Here is a 22,657-nt window from a genome sequence, read left to right as displayed (position 1 = left end):
AAAAAATAAAACAAGTAAGCATTAGAGGAAAGCACCACAAATCCCCTCAAGGACTGGAGCACAATAATATAATGTAGCCACCGACTGGTATATACTGATATTAACAAAATAAATTATATAGTAAGACTGCTGTTCTGCCTAAACTGATGGAGATGCCAACAAATTGAACTCTTCCTAATTTGTACTGAGGATGAAAAGAAGGTTGCTCCTTTTTCAGTGAGGTAGGATTGCCCCTTAAGCAATAGAGGTGTGAATTTTCGTGGTAGAATTCTGAAATGGGAAGTGACCTTCTTCCTAGGTTCTCTTACACCGATTGCAGATTGAAAGAGCAGGGCCCATGGCTTTCCAGCTGAGACTCCAGAGAGACAACATTGTCCATTAGGCAGGATACTGCTAAATGGGCCAGTTAGCAAAAGACTAAACATCGATATGAGAGACGTGCTCTCTTGTATCTGTAAAAGAGGCTTGGGGTGTCATGAAAGCATAACTATTAATTATTTATGCTGTTATTTCTGTATACACACACACACACAGTGGGGATGTGCTTTTGTTGGTCTCATGTGCTAAAATAACTTGGCTTTGGATATCATAGGGATGTGGTTAAACCGCAGAAGCCTCTGTGCTGCAAGGTCAGAAGACAAGCAGTCATAAGATCAAATCTATGCAACAGAGTGAGCTCCCGTCGCTTGTCCCAGCTCCTGCCAACCGAGCAGTTCGAAAGCATGCAAAATGCAAACATGCGAGTAGATAAATAGGTACCACCACAGTGAGAAGGCAACAGAGTTCTGTGTCTAGTCGCGCTGGCCACGTGACCATGGAAACTGTCTATGGACAAATGCTGGCTCTATGGTTTGGAGACAGGGATGAGCACTGTGCCCTAGAGTCAGACACAACTGGACTAAATGTCAAGGGGGACCTTTACCTTTACCTTACCTTGGATATCATGCATCATGATTTTGGTGAGGTAGGGTGGAGGGCACCATTCACTGTCTGACCTCAAGCAAAAATATATCTTGAGCTCTCCCTGCCATAAACCACAGGGAGGTGAGGGAGGTTTGTGTCAGCTTTCCTTGTTTCATAACCTACAGCTGGCAATGACAAAGGAATCAGAAAGCATAAGTGAAAAGAGCATCAAGAGGCAACCACTGAAACATTCTAAGGCAACCGTAATTTCAGGCAACTGGAATTTGTACAAGTATATGTAAAAGATGTTCAGGGTGCAAGGGAAGTAGCTATAAGAGAAACTGCTCATACCCTTAGATCCTGGATTTCAGTATGCGGGCCCCAGTTGTTAATGGACCTTAACTTCCAGGAGCTAGCCTATCACAGTCAAAGGTTCATGGAGGGCCAATAAAAAAAAAATAAAAAATAAAAAAATCTGGAGTGTCCCATCTCGGAGTCTTTGGCATAAAGTGTCTGCAGCTCTGCAGCTCAAATATGATGATGATCATTATGACCATGATGATACTGTATTAGGATAAAGTTTGCAAAAATGTGCATGTTAACTAAAATTGTGTAGAAACCCCCCCCAACACACACACATTTTCCAGCCACACAAGGACCTGCATCACGTGAAATGACCCAAGTCCCTGCAGAACAACGTTGGTCTTTCCTGAAAGTGTTGTTATGGCCAATATTGACCTTGCAATTTTTTTAAATAGCTTGAGGTTTCATGACCTATAGCCCGCTTCATAGATACATCACAGCATGATAACCGTTTTTTAAAAAATGAGAACCTATATGAAAACTATGTCTTTAAACAGATAAACAAACAATTGATTGCATTCAGCTTCAGTCCCTCAGTGTCAGAAAACAATATAGTATAGAAAATTGCACACCCATGCTTTATGACTGCTGACGTACGTCACACTTCAAATGTGCAAAGAGTACAACCATTACCGAGGTGTGTTCACAACTCCAAAGTGCTAATGGCATTCATCTCATCACCACAAATCATTGCCTCTTAGCACTGTCCAAACTGATTGACTTCTGAAGTGCTTTCCTCTGGTGTTGACAGTCTCTGGTTGGTAATGGCTTCGTTCTTCCCCTTCCCTTCAGTTTTGATTCACCTGCTCGTGAGCTCTCTCCATTGACGACCATATCTTGTGAATGGCCCCAAAGTGGTGTGATCTATGACTTCTAATGTCACACAGAAGTTCTCAGATTCACTGTGTTGACTGAAAGTTATATGCCCCCTGGGTGCAGCAAATTACACAACTCGGCCTCATAATGAAAACTGACAAGCAGTAACCATGATGTGAAAATAGAAGAAGAATACGCTTTTCGTTTTTCTCTCTCTAAAATTAAAATTGATGTACGAATGGTGATTATATATATTTACATGATCAAGTGTTGGTGGCAAATTTCCTACCCTTGTTCAGCCTCATGCCAGTTGCTGTTATTCCCATTTTACAGATTACACTGTCATTTTGGGATCTAGTCATATCTTTCCATGATTACATATCTTGCTGAACATAATTTATTTACAAGCATTCATACTCCACCTCCTTTAAAAAAAAAACCTCCAAGACAGTGTACTGTGATGATAAAACATACATTGATAAAGCAAAAGGGCCTCATAGCACAGTGGTTAAATTGCAGTACTGCAGCCAAACCTCTAGTCACGACCTGGGGTTCAATCCCAGGTAGCTGGCTCAAGGGTCACTCAGATTTCCCTCCTTCCAAGGTCAGTAAATGGATTACCCAGCTGGCTGGGGCGGGCGGGCAGGGGAGTATGAGTAGCCTGAATAATGAACTTGTAAACTGCCCAGAGAGTGCTTTAGTTTCTATCAGGTGGTATATAAGCAGAACACTTTACACACACTTTAATATGTAAAATCAGTGTGCAATGGCTTGAATCCAATTGGTAGTGCCAGCTGGATCAAACCCATTGAATTAGCAGCATTTACATTAGTGTCAACTCACTGTTCAACAATTCATTCCAAGAGTCTACTCTAGTTGGGCTAGTAATTAGATGGCACCCACTATTTACCTTATCTCTCAAATAGAGGCTGAAGTCCCACCCTGCTTTCGTAACTCAGTAGCGTGGCTCATTTGTGTGACTTATATGAATGCATTCTCCGAAGCTTTCTTTCCTTGTCCTGTGTATAGCACTGCTTGGGATCACTACTCTTATTATCTAACCCAGATGATGTAAACTAATGTATCAGGAATATTTGTATATAAAGGGATTAATTCCTAGTGGATCAAAGGAGTAAATTTCAGGGCCCTTTGCAAATTCAATGACTATTCCTACTGTGAACCACCATTCATTTAAACCAGAAACAACTTAGCCCTGGAGGTTTCCATACAGCTGAATCATTTTACATTCAAGAACTCTGATTTAGCATGTTTTTAAGCTGGGGCACGTGTGATTATTTTCTCCTTCCTACTCCTTGGGCCTTTGTAACCTTTAAATAATTCACAGCTAGAGGTCCATATCCAGCTCCCCATGCTGAGCTAATGATCACATTATATGTAATGGTATGTTTATTAATGGTGGTGCTTAAGAGAGGGTGAAGGACAGTGGATCAGCCTATGTGTATACATATCTGGCATTGCAAGCTGGACCCCTGGGGATACTGTACACGTTTAGGCATGGCTATAAATGTTTTAGAAATACAGCTAAGGAGCTCTACATGCCATATTGCAGAGAACGCAGACCTGACTGAGACAGCGTCGCTGTGCTCTTGAGAGTTACTGTTTAGGATGACCATGGGGGGGGGGGGTCCACAGTTATTGCTACTCAACAATTCGTATGTCAAATAAGATGTGTTTAAAGTCATTTCAAAATTGCCAACTCAACAAGCTTTCCTCAGCTGTAAGTGGAAGAGAGGAGGGTTGCAGAATGCAGATCAGTGGCACATTGTGCACTTCCTCCACACAAATCACCATCAAGTGCAGCATCATGCATTTCCTGTGATAGGATCACAGGCATCGCCCAATAGTGTTCAAGACATTTCATCTAATGGTAGAATAATACAAACCTAGAGACCCATAAGGAGGATCCTGCCCATGCAAAAATGCTGGGAGAACTTTTCCAATAAGGAAAGCTAAAACAGTAACCATAAGGGACGTGGTGGCGCTGCGGGTTAAACCTCAGAAGCCTCTGTGCTGCAAGGTCAGAAGACCAGCAGTCGTAAGATCGAATGACAGAGGGAGCTCCCGTCGCTTGTCCCAGCTCCCGCCAACCTAGCGGTTCGAAAGCATGTAAAAATGTGAGTAGATAAATAGGTACCACCACGGTGGGAAGGTTGCAGCGTTCTGTGTCGAGTTGTGCTGGCCACGTGACCATGGAAACTGTCTTCAGCCAAACACTGGCTCTACGGCTTGGAAACGGGGCTGAGCACCGCACTCTAGAGTCGGGCACGACTGCACAATTTATCAAGGGAAACTTTTACCTTTACCTGGAGCATCTCCAGACTTGGCTGGGCAAAATAAGTGACCTGGCAAAGTAACAGCCAGGAGTGAACACCCTGAGAAAGGATCACCCAGTTCATCCCTGCTTGGAGACAGGGATGAGCACCGCCCTCTAGAGTTGGACACGACTGGACTAAAAGTCAAGGGGAACCTTTACCTTTACCTAAAACAGTAACCATTTCAAAAGGTGACGTTCAGTTACCACTTGGGTGGGGAAATGACGCCATGAAAGGGGGAAATGACGCCATGAAAGGGGAAAATAACATTCAGCTCATACTTGTCGAAGGAGACACAAAAAAACACAAATGCCTGACCGCATGTCCCAGCATAAAATCTACAGTTGGGAGGAGGGGGAAGTACAATAGGACCCCCTTATTCACAGGATCAGTATCCACTAGACATGGGCATGAGTCAGAAAATGGTGATTCATTTTGACTTGCGATTCACTGAAATTAAAAAAAACAAGTAACAAATTTACAAAAAAATCAGACAAATCAATGAATTATTTGTCCATTTGTTTTTCCCTTTAAAACCCTATAAAATGACTCGCCAGTCACCTAGAGATACGATAGTCACAGAAAAGCTTTCTCTGACTCTCCGCTACAGTCCCTGCAAATTTGATGAAGTTCGAGTTTCCTACATCCAAGTTATGCACCCACAAAGAGGGCCCCCAAGAAAGTTCTCACCAAGCACCTAGAGACACCAAAATCACAGAGAAGCTTCCTATGACTCTCCTCTATAAGCCCTTCAAATATGATGAAGATTGGGTTTCAGACATCCAAGTTATACACCGACAAAGGTCCGCCCAAGAAAGTGCCCTTTAGCAGCTGGCTTGAGTAATCCCAATCATCATCAGACTGAGGGACATTGTAGAGGAAAGTCATGGGAGACTTCTATGTGATTTTTGTGTCTCTAGGTGCCTGAGGACAATGTGAATCAATGAATTAATGATTTTTGATGAATTTTATAATTCATTTTTTCAGTTCATGCTCATCTCTAGTACAGTGGACCCTCGACTTACAGAATTAATCTGTATTGGATCTGTGGCTGCAGGTCGAAAATTCCGTAGGTCGAGGGTCCATTTCCCAGGGGAATGCATTGAAAACCATTTAATGCATCCCAGCCAGAGGAAAAAAAAATCCAGGGCTTCCAAAGCTGCCCCCGCTGCCCCCTGCCTTCTGTCCCCACTGTCCTCTGCCTCCCGCAGGGACAGGAAGCAGAGGGCACCGGGGACAGGAGGCAAGAGGCCAGTGGGTCCAGCTTTCTAAGTCCCGAAAGCCATTCTGCACCTGCTGCCGGCTTTCGGGACTTAGAAAGCTGGACCCACTGGCCTCTTGTCTCCTGTCCCTAGTGCCCTGGGGACAGGAGGCAAGAGACCAGTGGGTGGACCTTTCTAAGCCCCGAAGGCCAACAGCGGGTGCAGAGCAGCTTTTGGCTTTCCAGCTTCCAAAGCTGCGAGCGGGGGAGGGGGGGGAAAGCCGAAAGCCGCCCTGCACCCGCTGTCAGATTTGGCTTTCAGGGCTTATAAAGCTAGACCCACTGGCCTCTTGCCTCCTGTCCCCAGTGCCCTGGGCCCCAGGGACAGGAGGCAAGAGGCAAGTGGGTCCAACTTTCTAAGCCTCAAAAGCTGACAGCGGGTGCAGGGTGGCTTTCGGCTTTCCCCACCTCCCCCCCCTGCTCACAGCTTTGGAAGCCGGAAAGCCGAAAGCCACCCTGCGCCCACTGTCAGCTTTGGGCTTTCGGGGCTTAGACCTGCAGCCTACAGACTGGAAGGGAGAGGCAGGGAAAGTGCCAATTTTGAATTAGGCAGTTTCCCAGCCTCCCCTTCCTGGTTCGTAGGTCGATTCTCCAGCCGCAAGTTGAAGTGAAACTTTGCGGCCGGAGTAGTCCATAGGTCGAAAAGTTCGTAAGTGGAGCCGCACATAAGTCGAGACTCCACTATATCTACTGACTCACTTATCCATGGTCTGAAAATATAAAAAAAAATATTAGAAGGGAAAAAAAACAACAGAAAAAATATTTCCATATGTATTACCAGAACCAGCTACTAGAGGGAGCCAGAGACCATGCTATGAATATTTTTTAGTGAAGAATACATAGCATGATCTATGGCGCCCTCTAAGGACCAGTTCTTATAGTGCCTGTGAAAATACTTTCAGTATCCACTGGGGGACTTGGAACCAATCCCGAACAGATATGGGGGTCCTACTATACACCCTCTTCGAATTCTACAGTTTACATACCAGGACATAATAAAAATCACCTAGATACAACCGCGGATGAACAACAAAAATCTATGACATATTACACTGTGTCTTTTTCACATTCTCTCTCTCTCTCTCTCTCTCTCTGTGTGTGTGTGTGTGTGTGTGTGTGTGTGTGTTTGTGTGTGTGTGTGTGTGTGTGTGTGTGTAACAAGGGGGATGAGAGACAGAGAATCTGACCATAAATTAAGGTTGCTTTCCTCCTAAAGAGAAATCCAGTCAAATACTGCTTTTCCAGAAAACTACAATACACGTCCCATAGACAAAATTCCAGATGTATTTCTCTCCTTGTAACTTAACAGGCCTGTTCAGTGGCTATCACCATTTTGACTGTGAAGGAGAAAGAGGTGAAAAAAAGGAGGTGGAGCCTAAATGGAGAGGAGAGACACTGTACTACTCATTTCTCTTTCTGCCACAAAGGAAATTTGCATTAGTCCTGAAGAAAGACTCAGTGTTGAAACATATCCTTATTTTCAAATCCAAGAACATCTGGGGACCCGAGGTTGGGAACCACTGCATTAGAGCAGTGGTTCTTAACCTTGGGTTACTCAGGTGTTTTTGAACTGCAACTCCCAGAAACCCCAGCCAGCACAGCTGGTGGTGAAGGCTTCTGGGAGTTGTAGTCCAAGAACACCTGAGTAACCCAAGGTTGAGAACCACTGCATTAGAGGATAATTAGGCCTTGACTTAGCAACAAGGCAAAATCATGCTGACCATTGATCCTTTGAGCCCCCCAGGCCAGCCCAGGACCCATCCTGTCTTCTTGCAATGGAAATTGGATAGGGCTACTGAAACCACCACGTGAATTGCAGCAGGTTCTGTAGCCCACGTGGTGCTCAGATTTTCTCAAGAGACTGATGGAAAGGTCATTCAAAGAAGAGCCAGTAGAAGAAAGGAAGGCAGAGTAGCTCACATCTCATTTCCCACTGGATTACCGTAATTTTCTGGTAATGAACAGGCTGTCACAGACTGGCATCACTGGGCACTTGCCAAGGTCAGAGCTATAACAAGGCAAGCTGTGCCACCACCTAAGCTGGTAACAAAAGGGCTTCCCCCTATTCTTCCCACCCCATATATGTGGCCACTTCTTTACTCAGTTAGCCATCCCTTGCACAGTTCCCTGGCCCCAAGGGCCTGATTGGAGCCAGCCATTATTCAAACCATGGCTGGTTTCTTAGTGCTGCCGAGCGTCGTGAAGTGGATGTGACAGTGGTGGTGGCTTGGCCACCTTCAGCACTCCCCCAACAGAAGCAATGGCCGCACCATGGCTAACAGCTGCCCCTGGCCTGTTTCTCATTTTCTGGTTAGCTTTGCAGAATTAGCCTGGAGGAAGAGGACAAGCAACCGGGAAGAAGTCGCAGCAGAAAGAAAGGAAGGGATCCCACCGGAAAAATGGGGAAGCAATGCCACTCTGAACCCTGGAGCTGGCAGAAGCTCTGAACTCCTAGTGACCTCTACATAGTACCCAGAGGAGGAACGTTTACACTCCGAGCTTTAGCACAACACTCCCTTTAATTCCCAGGAGCTGGAAATGCATGGCTTTTCTTTGCTTCTGAAACTTCAGGATTATGCCGTGGTTCTTTAAATGAGATGTTCTTTGATCGCTTTGTGTAAGTTTCAAATGCTTCTGCATTCTTTCCAAGTGACATTTACAGAAATGCATTTCTCCTTGCTTTTTCTTTCAGTGCTCCTGGGAGCGGCCCTATGTTCAGATCCACCACCGTCATGGTCCGAGACAATCTGAACGAAATCCCTCCGCGTGCTCTCTTTGACTCCGCTGAAAAGGAACAAGAATTCAACTTTGCATTGCTGCACAGCTCAAAGAGTACAGGCAATGTCACATCCGTTGCTTCTTTGTCACTGGCAAATAACAGTCAGCCAGAGGTGAACCAGCTTGGGGATCAGATGCAGAGACTCCACGGACATAAAGTGGCTTTCTCTTTTGCATTTCCAAAGAAGGCATCGGTCAAGCTCGAATCATCGGCTGCGGCTTTCTATGAATATAATGATGAAGCGTCAACTGAACATGGGCTGAACCGAAGAAGTCGGTTTGTTCCTGGGCCTTGCACCCTTCAGGTTTCGCCAGCTGAAGAAACAGTTCCTTGTTTAGAGGAGAAACCAAGCCCCATTGCTCTGCTAACCGAGAAACATGCTCATGGTACAGTCTGTCCCCCAGCACAGGACTCGCATGAATCACCCAGTCAAGAGAACATGGCCAAAGAAGTTGTACATTTAAGACCCTCCTTTTCTCATTCGAAAAGCCAGGAACTTGGCAATTTGGATAACATTTCCATTGATGCAGATTCAGTGGTTTTGCCGGGTGAAACACCATCCAAAGTGTCCCCTGGGTATCCAGACCTATCTGCAGAAACCAATAGTGATGAGCACATAAGGAATGACTGCACAGGTCTTCCTGTGAACGAAGAATGTTCATCAGAGCACAATGGCCAGGAGGACCATGATCAGAACATTAGCAGTGACTCGCCTACAGCAGAGGATGAAAGTAAAAAGTGCTCTTCCATTGGACAGGTTCCAGCGCATTCTGAAGGGGAAACAGTCACTCCACCTTGTAAGCAAAATCCACATAAAAGACCTTATGAGCCATTTGTCCCCGTGCTGAACAAATTTGGGTCAACCATTCTTCAGTGGCCATCAGAGATGCTCATGTACACCAACACAGAGCCATCTATTTCTTATAGCTGTAATCCATTATGTTTTGACTTCAGGTCCTCAAGGCTGAAGGAAGGCCTGGAGAAAAGTAAGCGGCCATTCCATATGCCAAGTTCTTCACCGAAGCCTGACTCTAGCCAGAGTTCAGTTTTAGACAGTACAGATAAATCCCTTTCAGTGACAGCTTCTTGTGCAACTGACATTAATGTGTGTCCGTGCGACAACGTAACATTAGTTTTGCCAGATGTTTCTTCTCCTGTGAGTTGTGATCCAGAAAAGAACCAAGATGCATTAGATGTGGGTACTGAGAAACATGAAGGACTCTGCAGTTCTTTGAAATGCCTACGAGAGAGCTCGTGTGCCCATGAACAGCAGAACAAGGGCTGGGTCAAAAGAACACATGAAAAGTGGCTTCATAAAAACAGGAAAAGGAAAAGGAGGAGAAAGCTGTGCCATCACCATTACGAGGAAATGACCGAGGCAGAGAATGACACCCATCCCATCACTGAGCAGCGCAACGTTTGTGCTGTTAATAAGCATCAGAAGCTTCATGACGCTCCGGAACAAGGTGTGGCTGAGAACGGAGTGGGAGGGCCCATCGCAGAGCTTTTACAGCCAGCCCCTGAAACTCTTGAGGGTGAGAAGGGTGAGGATAATGGAACCATAGCTCCATCTAGCAACCAGCAGGACTACCAAACGCCCCACTCCGTTTGGCACACAAAGGCTTATAGCAACTGTTGCATGAAGGCTAGCCATCTCTGGAGAGGGAACAAGCCGGTTTCTCACAGGCAATCAAGTAAAGCAGGACTGAGTTCTGGAAGGCAGGGCTCAGCTTATTCCAGAACATTCTGTAAGTGGAATATAAGAAGATGTAGCAGTAGTTCAGTTCATAAACATCTGGCTCCTGATGAAAATCAAGCTGGAAATCAAACACAGTCCATCAAGAGGGCCTATAATTCTCTCACGGATGAGCCAGAGCGATCCTACAGAAAACGGAGACATCACATACCCTCTTGTTCATCAGATGACATCTCGCACACAGAGACCTGTCTTTCAGAAGATAATTCAAGGCAGACATATGGCTTAGCAGCACCGTGTAAACCTAAACGGAAACGAAGGAGAAAGAGAACAAGAATGCATCTTGCGTTTATAGAGAGGGCTTACAGAGACCTTTCCAGAAGGAGTATCCATGCCAATGCTCCAGAAGAGGTCTCTGTGGGAAATCATTCTCCCAAACCATTGATGGAAGGAAATACGGAGCAAACAAAAAACCCTACCACCACTGACTATGCAGGTAACATGGAAAAAACAGCGCAAGCCTTAGAAAATGAAACATCCCCCCAATCTGACTGTTTACTTTCCTTAGAAAACACCCCAGGATCACATGGTTCCATTACAGAAAATATTCCCCATGTGGAACAACTGACATATTCGGCTTCTCCAGTTCCTGAACATGGCATTCTTGCAGCGATGGAACCCAGGAACTTGCCAAAAGAGGGAGAAATGCATGAAAATGTGAGTGCTCCTGAAATCCAGGCTCCTAATAAAGTGCCCACTCTTGAAAGAAACTTAGACCCACCTCCCTCAAAAGCATACCTGTGCCATTATGAAGTGGCTGAAACAATCCCCCAAGAGAAGCTAAATCCGTCCGGCAATGAGTGGTTGCGCTGTAACCCGGGCATGTTTAATACCCCACCGCCTTTGCCCTTTAAAGAAGCACATATGAACAGCCATGCTTTTTTAACCACGGAACAAATCCTTACCCCTTTCGCCTTGCCTGACCACGCACTACTTTTGCCCCCAGAAAACCACGACAAATTCAAAGACTTGCCGGGTGAGGCCTACCACCAGATTATCCAGCAGAACATGTTCACCAGTAAGATGAAGCTGACGTTTCCTCCTGCTGCCCTCCAGCCTTCCAGCGCTCCTCTGCCACCCCTGTCCCTGCATCAGCAGCCACTGTGTTCTACCTCCGTCACTACGATCCATCACACTGTCCTGCAGCAGCATGCAGCGGCAGCGGCGGCAGCAGCAGCGGCAGCAAGCACCTTTAAGGTCCTTCAGCCTCACCAACAGTTCCTTTCTCAAGTCCCAACTCTTTCACGGACACCTTTGCCTCACTTCTCTGTTGGGCCAAGACTTTGTCCCGCAGGTCATACGGCCCTTGTTGGCCCACCCCAGTTGCCCCTCATCCCAGCCTCCGTTCTCCACCCAAGCCATTTGGCTTTCTCCCCTCTGCCACACTCCTTCTTCCCTTCCCTCCTGTCCCCACACCCTGCTGTCATTCCTTTGCAGCCTCTTTTCTAGGCCCCCACATTGTTAAAAAGGGGCAGTGAAGTTTGAAACAGAAGACACGCCAACTTCGTTCGTCGGAGGTTAGGTGAAATCTTTCAAGCGGGAGGCTATGACGAAAAGGTCTCAAGAGCCTTCTGACCTGGGAACCCTTTGCCCGTTGGCCTAACAATGCAAATATTTATGTGTAAAGTGCAGATTCATAATAAAATTAAAGCACTGAGGTAGTCTAATATGAATACAGTCTCTATATATAGGTATAGATATGTACGTATGTAAGAAGCTAATGTCTTAAATATGTTAACATGTATATAAAATATATTTATAGTACTATAAGTTATGTTGTAAAGTATGCTCCTGGATTTTTTTTAACGATTATATTTGTGTATTTGCACCTAAGTAATGTTTAGACAAAGCCGATGCACTATGTTTTGTACAACCTTCCTTATAACCATAAATATAGTAAGAAACTCTCTCTTTGCAATAATTCTTGTTGTTTGTTTGTTACACAGTTTAACAAAATTACTTTTTAAAAAATCATTCACTGTTCGCCTCAGAGATAATTGTTCCCTTTCATTTAAATAGGAGGCTTACTATGTTTGGGTAATCCCGTTTCCCAGCCTTCTGTGATTTACTATCAAGGCTCAGAGGCTACAACCTTAAAGGGAGCATTCCTACAGAGAGGTAGACAAAGGGTAATGGATTGGGTTGTATTAGCAGTTTGATACAGTCAAGACAAATATTGCCCATTAGTGGTGCATCCTCCTCAGAGGACTTGGGGGGAAAAAAGTTCTTTTTAAAAAAGCACAGGGAGGAAAAACAAACAGAAGGCACTCTTCCCACAACACCCCTGCAACTTCCCTGATTTGTGTCTTCCTCTGCTCTGTATCGCTGTCTAGGCACCCTTGCAATGAGCCAGAGGGTTACTCAAGTAGCTTAGAACCACCTGTCCATGACCTGCAGCTCCTGGATGGCTTGTGCAGCCAAGGGAACCTCTGTTGCCCATGCCAGGCACAGCATGGCTGGTGGCTAGCAGCTGTACTCCCTATCAGTATGTCCCATATCAAACATACTGATCACAATGCACGGGAAGGGTTGGGGCATCCCTCACACAGATATTGCGAAGAACAATGAGATGGATCTAGGTTTAGAAGGTGCTGGTGGAAGAAGATGTTGCTGCCCCCTCTTCACTAGGACAAGCCTATGAGGAAAGCAAGCTGTGCATCTATACTGAACGGGGACAGTGGTGATATGACAGGGAAGGGGTGATTCCTCCCCCAGTGAGGCAGAGTGGAGCTGACACAGGCAGAAGATGCCTCCTCCTGCCTCATTACACCCTCTCATTCCAAACAGAATTCCTTAACTGTTTCTGCATCATTTTTAGAGGTAAGGGAGGAAGAAGAAGCCAGGGAGTTCCCTTCCTCTAGCCCAGCTGCTCATGCTTAAACTTAGATCCAAACAAGAGTCTTTCTTTCTGCTCTCCCCCCATTTGTTTTGGAAATGTGTCCCAGCTGAAGTAGAGTTACAGTAAACTGACTTTCACTGCTAGGCAAAGTGGTGGTTAAGCTATAGACAGATAAATCACAGAGTGGGCATTTCTAAATGGTGTACTTGTGCGTAGAGAACTCACTGCAGAGACCCAGTTTGGGCAGAAAGTATGACATGAGTTCCTGCTGGAAGCTAACGATGGTCATGAGGTACAGAAGAGCCAGTCTGCTTTAGTAGGTAGACAAAATGAAGGAAGAGGTGAGTGAAAATGCTGAAGGACAGCATTGATGTTACTGCTTTTCTGAACCAATATCATAAGTGGCTCGTAGTTACTCAGAGCACAAAGCACAACTTTGGCCTGACGCATCATGGGCCATCACATGTATGCATGAAGATAACATAGAATGAGAGTGTTGCAATTGTTTGGGAAGAAAGTAAGTATCAGTTGTGTTTATGGAAAGCTTCTTTGTCACCTGGCTTCTTAAAAATAGCAGGCGGCATGATGGAATAATATATTAATATATGTGTCCTTGCCAGAAGAAGACCTACAGAGAGAAAGGGAGCTAATGTGTCACTAGCAAGATTACTTCTAAGGAAAGGGAATTTCATGCCTGCATGCCTGTAGTGGACCTTGACAGATGTAGATTATTCTTAGGTCCAGTTTGTGTATCCATCTTAATCACTCGATCAGTGTGACATCTAGGTATTATTTGCATGACCAATGTAGACTCCAAACTACAGACAGAACATTTGTACTATTGAGGACATCATGGTTTTGAACAAGGTCACATGCACAGGTCACATACCTGTCACCAAATCTAGCATAATCAAGTATATAGAAGATGTGGGAAAACGATGCACACACCACAGAGAAAACAGTCATTAGGCATGGTATGTACAATAATGGGAATATCATCACCTACAGGGTCAATGGTGCAAGTCCTTCTAATATGGGTACCCTTTAGATTCCTTTTTACTCTTAAAATCATTTTCCTCAGCTGCATACCACTGCTGTCACCATAGAAAAAAAATACTTGTTATTGTTGCCTTTCAAATTGTAGGGCAGGTATATTTGATGTTGGGAAGGTGTGAAGGCAAGAGGAGAAGGGGACGTCAGAGGACGAGATGGTTGGACAGTGTCATCGAAGCTACCAACACGAATTTGACCCAACTCCGGGAGGCAGTGGAAGACAAGAGGGCCTGGTGTGCTCTGGTCCATGGGGTCACGAAGAGTCAGACACGACTTAACAACTAAACAACAAACAACAAATGTGACTGTCAAACACATACCTCTTTGACTTGCAGGTGAGAGATAGCCAGCCAACAAGGGAGAACTCATCAGCTGTAGGTAAACCCCAGATACAGTCGTGATGGTGGTGGTGGTGCTAACAATGGAACAGATCCAAATTTAGACATGGTCAATTGGGCTGGTGGATGCAGCCCCTCCCCTTCCTCTTGTCCTCGTGATAGCCCATATCATACCTTGTAAAGGCTACACAAGGGGTTTGGGAACCTTACTGAATGGGGTTAGTGGTGGTAAAAGAGGGAAGGGGGTCCTCCCCCAAAAGTGGGTAGAGGAATCTTGTGTGCCTGCAGTCCTTTCATCTATGGAATGAAGCTGTTAGATTCAACCCAGTATGAGAGAGTCAAAAAGGGAGACCTGGCCTTTAAGGTTTGTTGTTTGGCATTGCAGTGGAGTATCCCCTCAAAAGTGGCTGTCCAATTTTAGGCAACAGTCAATATATTCTACTGCTGGACCACTGTTAAATCATACTGCAGCATATAAATTAAATGTTTCATTATTTGATTAATTAGTACAGTATTTAATAAGTACCTTGGGTAAAAAAAAAAGAACCATTTCTTATTCACAAATGGATTTCTTAATATTTTTATCTACTCATTATAGAAGATCTTTTAAGTTATGTGACTGACGATGCAGAACTATTTGGAAATAGGTGTAATTAAGTTTAAGGGGTGTATAAAATAACCATGTGCCTTCACATCAATTCCGACTTAATGGAAACCCTTTCCAGGGTTTTCTAGGTAGAGAGCGCTCAGAAATGGTTTACCATTCTATTCTTCTGGGAGCATCCTGGGACTGTGCAGCTGGCCCAAGGCCACCCAGGCTGGCTCTTCTGAGATGCACAGTGGGGAATTGAACTCCAACTCACTGAGTTATCCAGCCTGTTAAGGGGGCTCCTTCTAGGTAATTGAGGATAGGATTGCTGCCTGCAGAAAATAACAACCACCCTCTCTTTGCTGCATGGATGAATAAGGCTTAGAAGTATAGGAAAGGGGTGTTTTTTAAAATGAGTTGCTCTGTAATTAGTTTGTGTGTGTGCTTTGCCTCTCAAAGAGAAAGGCCACTAGTTTGGCGTAGAGATTGTTTACAGAAAATATTCTCCTGTCCTCACTCTTGCCTCGAATGGAAGAATTTTGTGGGGCTTGAAAATTCCTCATTGCCAAGTCAAGATAGACTAAAAGAAAGAAGAATTTCTTTACATTTCTTTTTGCACTGTACAAATTATTTTCCCTCCAAGTCATACTAGAGATATTTTAGAGGGGATTTCTTTCAGTCACCTGGGTCCATAGAATTAATTATTCTCCAGATTTCAATAATAACCCTAAATTAAGTTATGGATTTTGTGAAATTGCTTCCTGTTCCCTAAACAACTACACAGAGAAATGTCTGAAAAGCTAATGTGTTCCCGTCAAATGAAAAATGTAGCATTCCTGCCCCCACAACTCCTTGATCTTGAAAAGGAGCAACTTGACCAGTCCACAGGAGACATACTGTTGTTCAGGTAACGTGGACTGTACAGTAGTGGTCTGAATAGGACTTTTATTACCATTACAAGTCCTAATCATATTCTTTTGAGAGAGATTGCCCATAAGCACTTGATTTGCCACAGAATACAGTTGCCAGATTCAGCATTCACTCTTGTTTATGAATCAAATCAAGAGGACCTGAGATCTTCCCTATAGCTGCACCTGGTCTTGGAGATGGCCTATATAAGCTGTGACCCACTGAGCCAAATTTGCCCACCAGACTGGTATCATTGTTTACCACTTCACCCCCAAGCTGGGAAACAGAGTGGGGAGGGGGAAGAAGAAGAAGTAAAGGAAGTTTATTAGGCCATTGAAGATCGACTTGGGATGGCATTTGGCTTGATGTAACATGTGTAGAACAAGCTTTTTCAGTGTGGTAACTTGCAGTGGTATGAGGCAACCACACCATTCATACTGAGCAAACGTGTCACAAAAACCTAAGGATATTTAAAATATCTTGAAGTTCTCCTACAAAATATTAGATTGAGAGCCACTGTCTACTGGACCATAAAGAAGACTGGACCATAAAGAAGGCTAACTGCCGAAGAATTGATGCTTTTGAATTGTGGTGCTGGATGAGACTCTTGAGAGTCCCCTGGACTGCAAGGAGAACAAACCTACCCACTCTAAAGGAAATCAACCTGGAGTGCTCACTGGAAGGACAGATCCTGAAACTGAGGCTCCAATACTTTGGCCATCTCATGAGAAAAGAAGACTCCCTGGAAAAGACCTTGATGTTGGGAAAGTGTGACAGCAAGAGAAGGGGATGACAGAGGACGAGATGGCTGGACAGTGTCATTGAAACTACCAACATGAATTTGACCCAACTCAGGGAGGCAGTGGAAGACAGGAGGTTCTGGTGTGCTCTGATCCATGGGGTCACAAAGAGTTGGACACAATGTAATGACTAAACAACAACAAGCCTACTTTTTGCTGTGGGTTGGCTAGAAATGGTGCTCTGAACTCTTCCTCGGTTGTTAGACTGCAACATCCTTCAGACCTAGCCAGTGCAGCCAATAATGAGGGTTGCTGGGAGGTGTCCTTCAACAACTAGTGGAGAGTCAACACAGTGTGGTCCACCTCTACTAATGTTGCTTACAAGGATGATAGATCAAGGACGTCTATGAGGGCAATAGCTCATAGTTTGGCCACTGATTGCCTCTTCCACGCAATTGTGAGGACAGTTCTGACTGAGGATGGTCACAGAAAGTCTACTCAATTCCTTCTTCTAAGAAAGAAGTTCTGAAAAAGTAATATAGTATATCAAAAGGGCAAAGAATGTGCATAATATTCCAACCCCACCTTCCCAATTGAGCCAACTGATTGGTGGACCAAACCATCAGTCTTCCCTGTCTTCATCATTTCTGTTTCCTCCTGCTCCAGCTCAAGAAAGTCAACCAAGATTCCTATAGCTGGGTGCCTGTTTCAAGCACCCAATCTCCAGCTCCTTTGTTTTCTTTACCCAGAGCTTGGGAGTGATTAGTTGCAGGTAACTTATAATTACTGTATCATCGTTGTTTAGTCATTCAGTTGTGTCTGACTCCTCGTGACCCCACGGACCAGAGCACGCCAGGCCCTCCTATCTTCCACTGCCTCCCGGAGTTGCGTCAAGTTCATGTTGGTTGCTTCGATGGCACCGTCCAACCATTTCATCCTCTGTCGTCCCCTTCTCCTCTTGCTGTCACACTTTCCCAATATCAAGGTGTTTTCCAGGGAGTCTTCTCTTCTCATGAGATGGCCAAAGTACTGGAGCCTCAGCTTCAGGATCTGTCCTTCCAGTGAGCACTCAGGGTTGATTTCCTTTAGAATGGATAGGCTTGTTCTCCTTACAGTTCAGGGGACTCTCAAGAGCCTCCTCCAGCACCACAATTCAAAAGCATCAATTCTTCGGTGGTCAGCTTTCTTTATGGTCCAACTCTCACTTCCATACATCACTACAGGAAAAACCATAGCTTTGACTATGCGGACTTTTGTTGCAAGGTGATGTCTCTGCTTTTTAAGATGCTGTCAAGGTTTGTCATCGCTTTCCTCCCGAGAAGCAGGCGTCTTTTAATTTCATGGCTGCTGTCTCCATCTGCAGTGATCATGGAACCCAATAAAATGAAATCTGTCACTGCCTCCATATCTTCCCCTTCTATTTCCCAGGAGGTGATGGGACCAGTGGCCATGATCTTAGTTTTTTTGATGTTGAGTTTCAGACCAGTTTTTGCACTCTCCTCTTTCACCCTCATTACAAGGTTCTTTAATTCCTCCTTAGTTTTTGCCATCAGCGTGGTATCATCTGAATATCGAAGGTTGTTGATATTTCTTCCGGAAATCTTAATTCTGGTTTGGGATTCCTCCAGTCCAGCCTTCCGCATGATGTATTCTGCATATAAGTTACTGTAAATAAGCCGGGGGACAATATGCAGCAGTTCTTCCATATCCAGTTCTAACTGTTGCTTCCAGTCCCACATATAGGTTTCTCAGGAGATAGATCAGGTGGTCAGGCACTCCCATTTCTTTTAGGACTTGCCATAGTTTGCTGTCGTTCACACAGTCAAAGGCTTTTGCATAGTCAATGAAGCAGAAGTAGATGTTTTTCTGGAACTCTCTGACTTTCTCCATAATCCAGCGCATGTTAGCAATGTAATTACTGTATAGTTCATCCTTTTTTACAATAACTAAAACACAGCTAAGTTACATTACAATTGTAATTTGGCAAGGAATCACTTCATTCCTTTTGTGCTGTAATGTTAACTTCTTAGTTCCTTTTATGGTTATAGTGGCCTGACCTCGTTGGAGTACGATTAGCACATAGTTCAAATGCTGCCTTATATTGTACCTTGTGCACAATGTCCATATTGAACTGGGGGTGACAAAGATGGCAAGAAAATCTATTTTGTGCTATAAACCATTGGCTTGTAAGTATTCGGATTTTTCAAAGTACTGGTTGAAATCTTGTTTGTCCAGTGGCATATACATTGGCAGGTCTTCTGGCTCGACGCTGTGACAAGACAGCATCAGGAAGACGGAGCTGTATTAAGGGAAGATAAGGGCAGAAAATCAGCAGAATTAATTAAAAATAGCCTGGAAGATCTATAGGACATTGAAAGCATGTGTATACAGTATACTTAACTTCTGGAATTGTAAAGGGACATATCTTATATATTTAAAAAGGGAATTAAATTGAAATAAGGGATCATTAATCAGGTTAAAGGCATAACATGGTGGTTTTTAAGATAAATTGAAGCAAGATATAAGAATAGGGCAAAACAAATGGTACTTAAGGAATATACATTAGATATGATATTGATATAGACAAGATAGAAAATGTGCAGATAGAAATGGCTAAACAATTATATAAGGAAAATCTGTATAAAATGCTTTAGATAACATCTATTATGTGTTAGGAACCTACTCAGTTATTATTGGTATAAAATACAAAGTTTGTTGGTTACAGTACCTCAAAATTATATAGATTTGGAACCAGAATTATTTTTATTAGGTATGTTTCTAGAGGATTTTGAGAACATTGTATACTCTGAGCAATATTATGATAGTAGCCAATGTAGATAGATTGAAAAACTAATATTTTTTTTTTTAAAGAAGGCTGATGACATCGGCAGCCAAGGCAATTTTTCAGAAACTAAACACATCTTATTTTTGTGCCATATTTTCCATAGCTCCTGTGTAATAATAACATTCATTGTGTGAAAGCTGTGTCATCCGTAGGATGGGAGGAGGAAATCTTTAAATACTGAAATTCTCCACCACCAGAACAACATTACCAGCAGCCATCTTCAGTAATTAAAGACTTCCCCTTCCTGTCCAGTGGCTCCCATCACTTTCATATATTGACAGGGATTACATGGGAGCCATGAGACAGAAGCAGGAAGTATTTAATTTCTGAAAACTGCCCTTGCTGATGACACTATTAGCCTTCCCTGGGTGTAATTCCATGAACAGGATTTCAGCCACTATTGACTTGTAAGAGAAGAGATTGTTTATCTTTTAAAGAAATGTAGCTATAAAGTATAATTAGCTCTTTGGGATTGATCTTACAACTTTAATTAGTTACTTTTTAAAAATATCTCTGAATTCCTGACTTTACTTGACTGAACAGAAGGGGCAGGCAGGCAGGCAGGCAGGCAGGCAGGCAGGCAGGCAGGCAGAAAGGAAGGAAGGAAGGAAGGAAGGAAGGAAGGAAGGAAGGAAGGAAGGAAGGAAGGAAGGAAGGAAGGAAGGAAGGAAGGAAGGAAGGAAGGAAGGAAGGAAGAAAGAAAGAAAGAAAGAAAGAAAGAAAGAAAGAAAGAAAGAAAGAAAGAAAGAAAGAAAGAAAGAAAGAAAGAAAGAAAGAAAGAAAGAAAGAAAGAAAGAAAGAAAGAAAGACTTAGTGGATGAAAAAGTTAAAGGCTTTAATTTCATTTAATTTTCTAACATCCTCTCCCATCATTTTAGCTGATAATGTGGGCTCATGGAGTAGCTGAAGATATCTGAGCCTTCTTTCCAAAATGAAAGCTACATTCCTCCTAGGTAGTTGTAGAACACACAGATCACAAATTTTAGCAAAGTCCTGAAAAGCTAATATGAAAGCACTTACATCAGAGGAGGAAAAAGGAAGGGCAACGTGGTATGACAAGATTTTTCCAAGGCGATATTCTTCTGAAGTGATAAAGCCTTGCAATGTTTTTCCTTTGGTCCTTTATTCTTAAAGAAATGTTTTAATTTAGAGATTGAAGCACTGGATTAATTACCAAGGGAAAAATCTGGTTATTTTTCCTCTTCATCCCATGGGGCATCAGTGCCAGAAGTAGTGATTATAGCAACATTGTTTTATCCACAAGACTGGTATCTGTTTGGCATTTATCTGCAGTTTGCCCAGCCTTAAATACAACATACAAGGGTGCCCCCTTATAGCCTTTCTCCCACATCCTGGTAGCCTTTGTCCCACCCCTTCTATTTTCTATACAGATTTCTATCTTAAGTTTTAGGCATTCATATAAGATCACAGAATTGACCCTCAACAAATATGGGGTTCGTACTCTATACAGCAGTTTACTCTTCATGGCAAACGTTTCAGCTCTTCTAAATTGGGTCAATATAGTGCACAGAACAGGGGATCACAACCTCTGGGAGCAGCCCCAACTTTCTGACATGGATTAACTCTGCATAAACAAACTCTGTAAGCATACAGAATATGTGTTTTTTTTAGTTCAGGGTACCGCACTACATAGGTGGGACGTGGTGGCGCTGCAGGTTAAACTGCAGAAGCCTCTGTGCTGCAGGGTCAGAAGACCAGCAGTCATAAGATCGAATCCACGAGACGGAGTGAGCTCCTTTCGCTTGTCCCAGCTCCTGCCAACCTAGCAGTTTGAAAGCATGTAAATGTGAGTACATAAGTAGGTACCACCACGGTGGGACGGTAATGGCATTCCGTGTCTACTCGCGCTGGCCACTTGACCACGGAAACTGTCTTTGGACAAACATTGGATCTACAGCTTGGAGATGAGGATGAGCACCGCACCCTAGAGTCAGACATGACTGGACTAAATGTCAAGGGGAACCTTTACCTTACCACACTACATATAGAGAAAGAGTGGATGCAAGTTGGGAGTGCATAGATGATGAACAAACAGGGCTCGTCAGCATAGCAAAGATAAGGCTGGATTAGCAGTCCCAGTTCCAGCTTTTCCTTCATGCACTGAGGTCACAGCTAGAAGAAGACGACCCATCAGAGGTAATGGATGTTTCATTTTCCAAATAAGTTATTTCACAGCTCTGTGGGCTGAAAATTACCTTACTTTTGTCTTGTGACAGATCCTTGGAGAAATCAGCACAAGATTCCTTTCAGGTTGATTGCACAGACAAGGAAGCGTTCAAAAATACATCGTCAGATGGATGGCACGTTGATCAATTTCTGATTGTGAAACTGCCCAGAATCTCTGCATTTTCAGAGGTTCTGAGAGGAGCTATAGCCATTCCCCTTTAAAGTCATGTTAATAAGAAAATAAATAACTTGAAGGATCAGCTGTGGGAATCATTAGATATTTATAATCAAGAAATGCTCTTGCAAGTCCCTCCCATGCCTGACACAACCAAAGTGTTTCACCTTTTTTCATAAGTACATGCTTTTGGCATTTGTATGTGATGGACCCCTTAAAATGTGTGGAAAGGTCTTGTTTTGACTGCTCTTTTACCAGAAAAACGTCACTGTGCTTATTATCCTCTTGATATGGTTTTAGGCGAGATGTTTTCTCCTACTTTGAGAAAAATAATGCTCATCTGCATTCCAGCTGTTTTGCCAATCACCTTTTACAAATCTGAAATAGAATGAAGAATTAAACGATGGGCATGTTGCAGTACTTTCCTAGTGCACTCTTTAACCAACAGAGTCCTTCTTTGAACGTATCCTAGTTCAGACTAACAAGCAGGTTTACTCATTCGTACAGTGGTTCCCAAACGGTGTGCCATGACATCCTGGGGCACCGCCAAACCCAACCAGAGGCACTGCAGAATTCATGGAAGTACTACTCAGGCCAGGCTTCCTCCTCCCTTCCTTACCCAAAGTTTGGGAACCACTGGTTAAGGCTTAGAGAGACTGGCACCAGAGAAATGAGACAATTCCTTGATTAATATAGTTCAATCACTTTTCTCACCAACATCAGCTGGTGACTCTGATTTTGTGGGGTGGTGGATCTGTTCCAAGTTTTATT

The 22,657-nt window shown here is 43.8% G+C and overlaps 1 protein-coding gene across 1 annotated transcript in view; it reads left to right on the top strand.

Moving 5' to 3' along the window:
- ZNF804A (zinc finger protein 804A) overlaps positions 1 to 12,120 on the top strand; it is a 292,804-nt gene extending 280,684 nt beyond the window's left edge. Inside the window, exon 4 of the mRNA XM_020810961.3 lies at positions 8,369 to 12,120. Coding sequence (XP_020666620.3) covers positions 8,369 to 11,660 — 3,292 coding nt within the window. The 3' untranslated portion in view covers positions 11,661 to 12,120. The remainder of the gene's footprint in view (positions 1 to 8,368) is intronic.
- Positions 12,121 to 22,657: the final 10,537 nt, after the last annotated feature.

The sequence above is a fragment of the Pogona vitticeps genome, chromosome 1 (assembly GCF_051106095.1).
Source record: "Pogona vitticeps strain Pit_001003342236 chromosome 1, PviZW2.1, whole genome shotgun sequence".
Taxonomy (NCBI): domain Eukaryota; kingdom Metazoa; phylum Chordata; class Lepidosauria; order Squamata; family Agamidae; genus Pogona; species Pogona vitticeps.
This window is presented reverse-complemented; position numbering and strand designations above follow the sequence as displayed.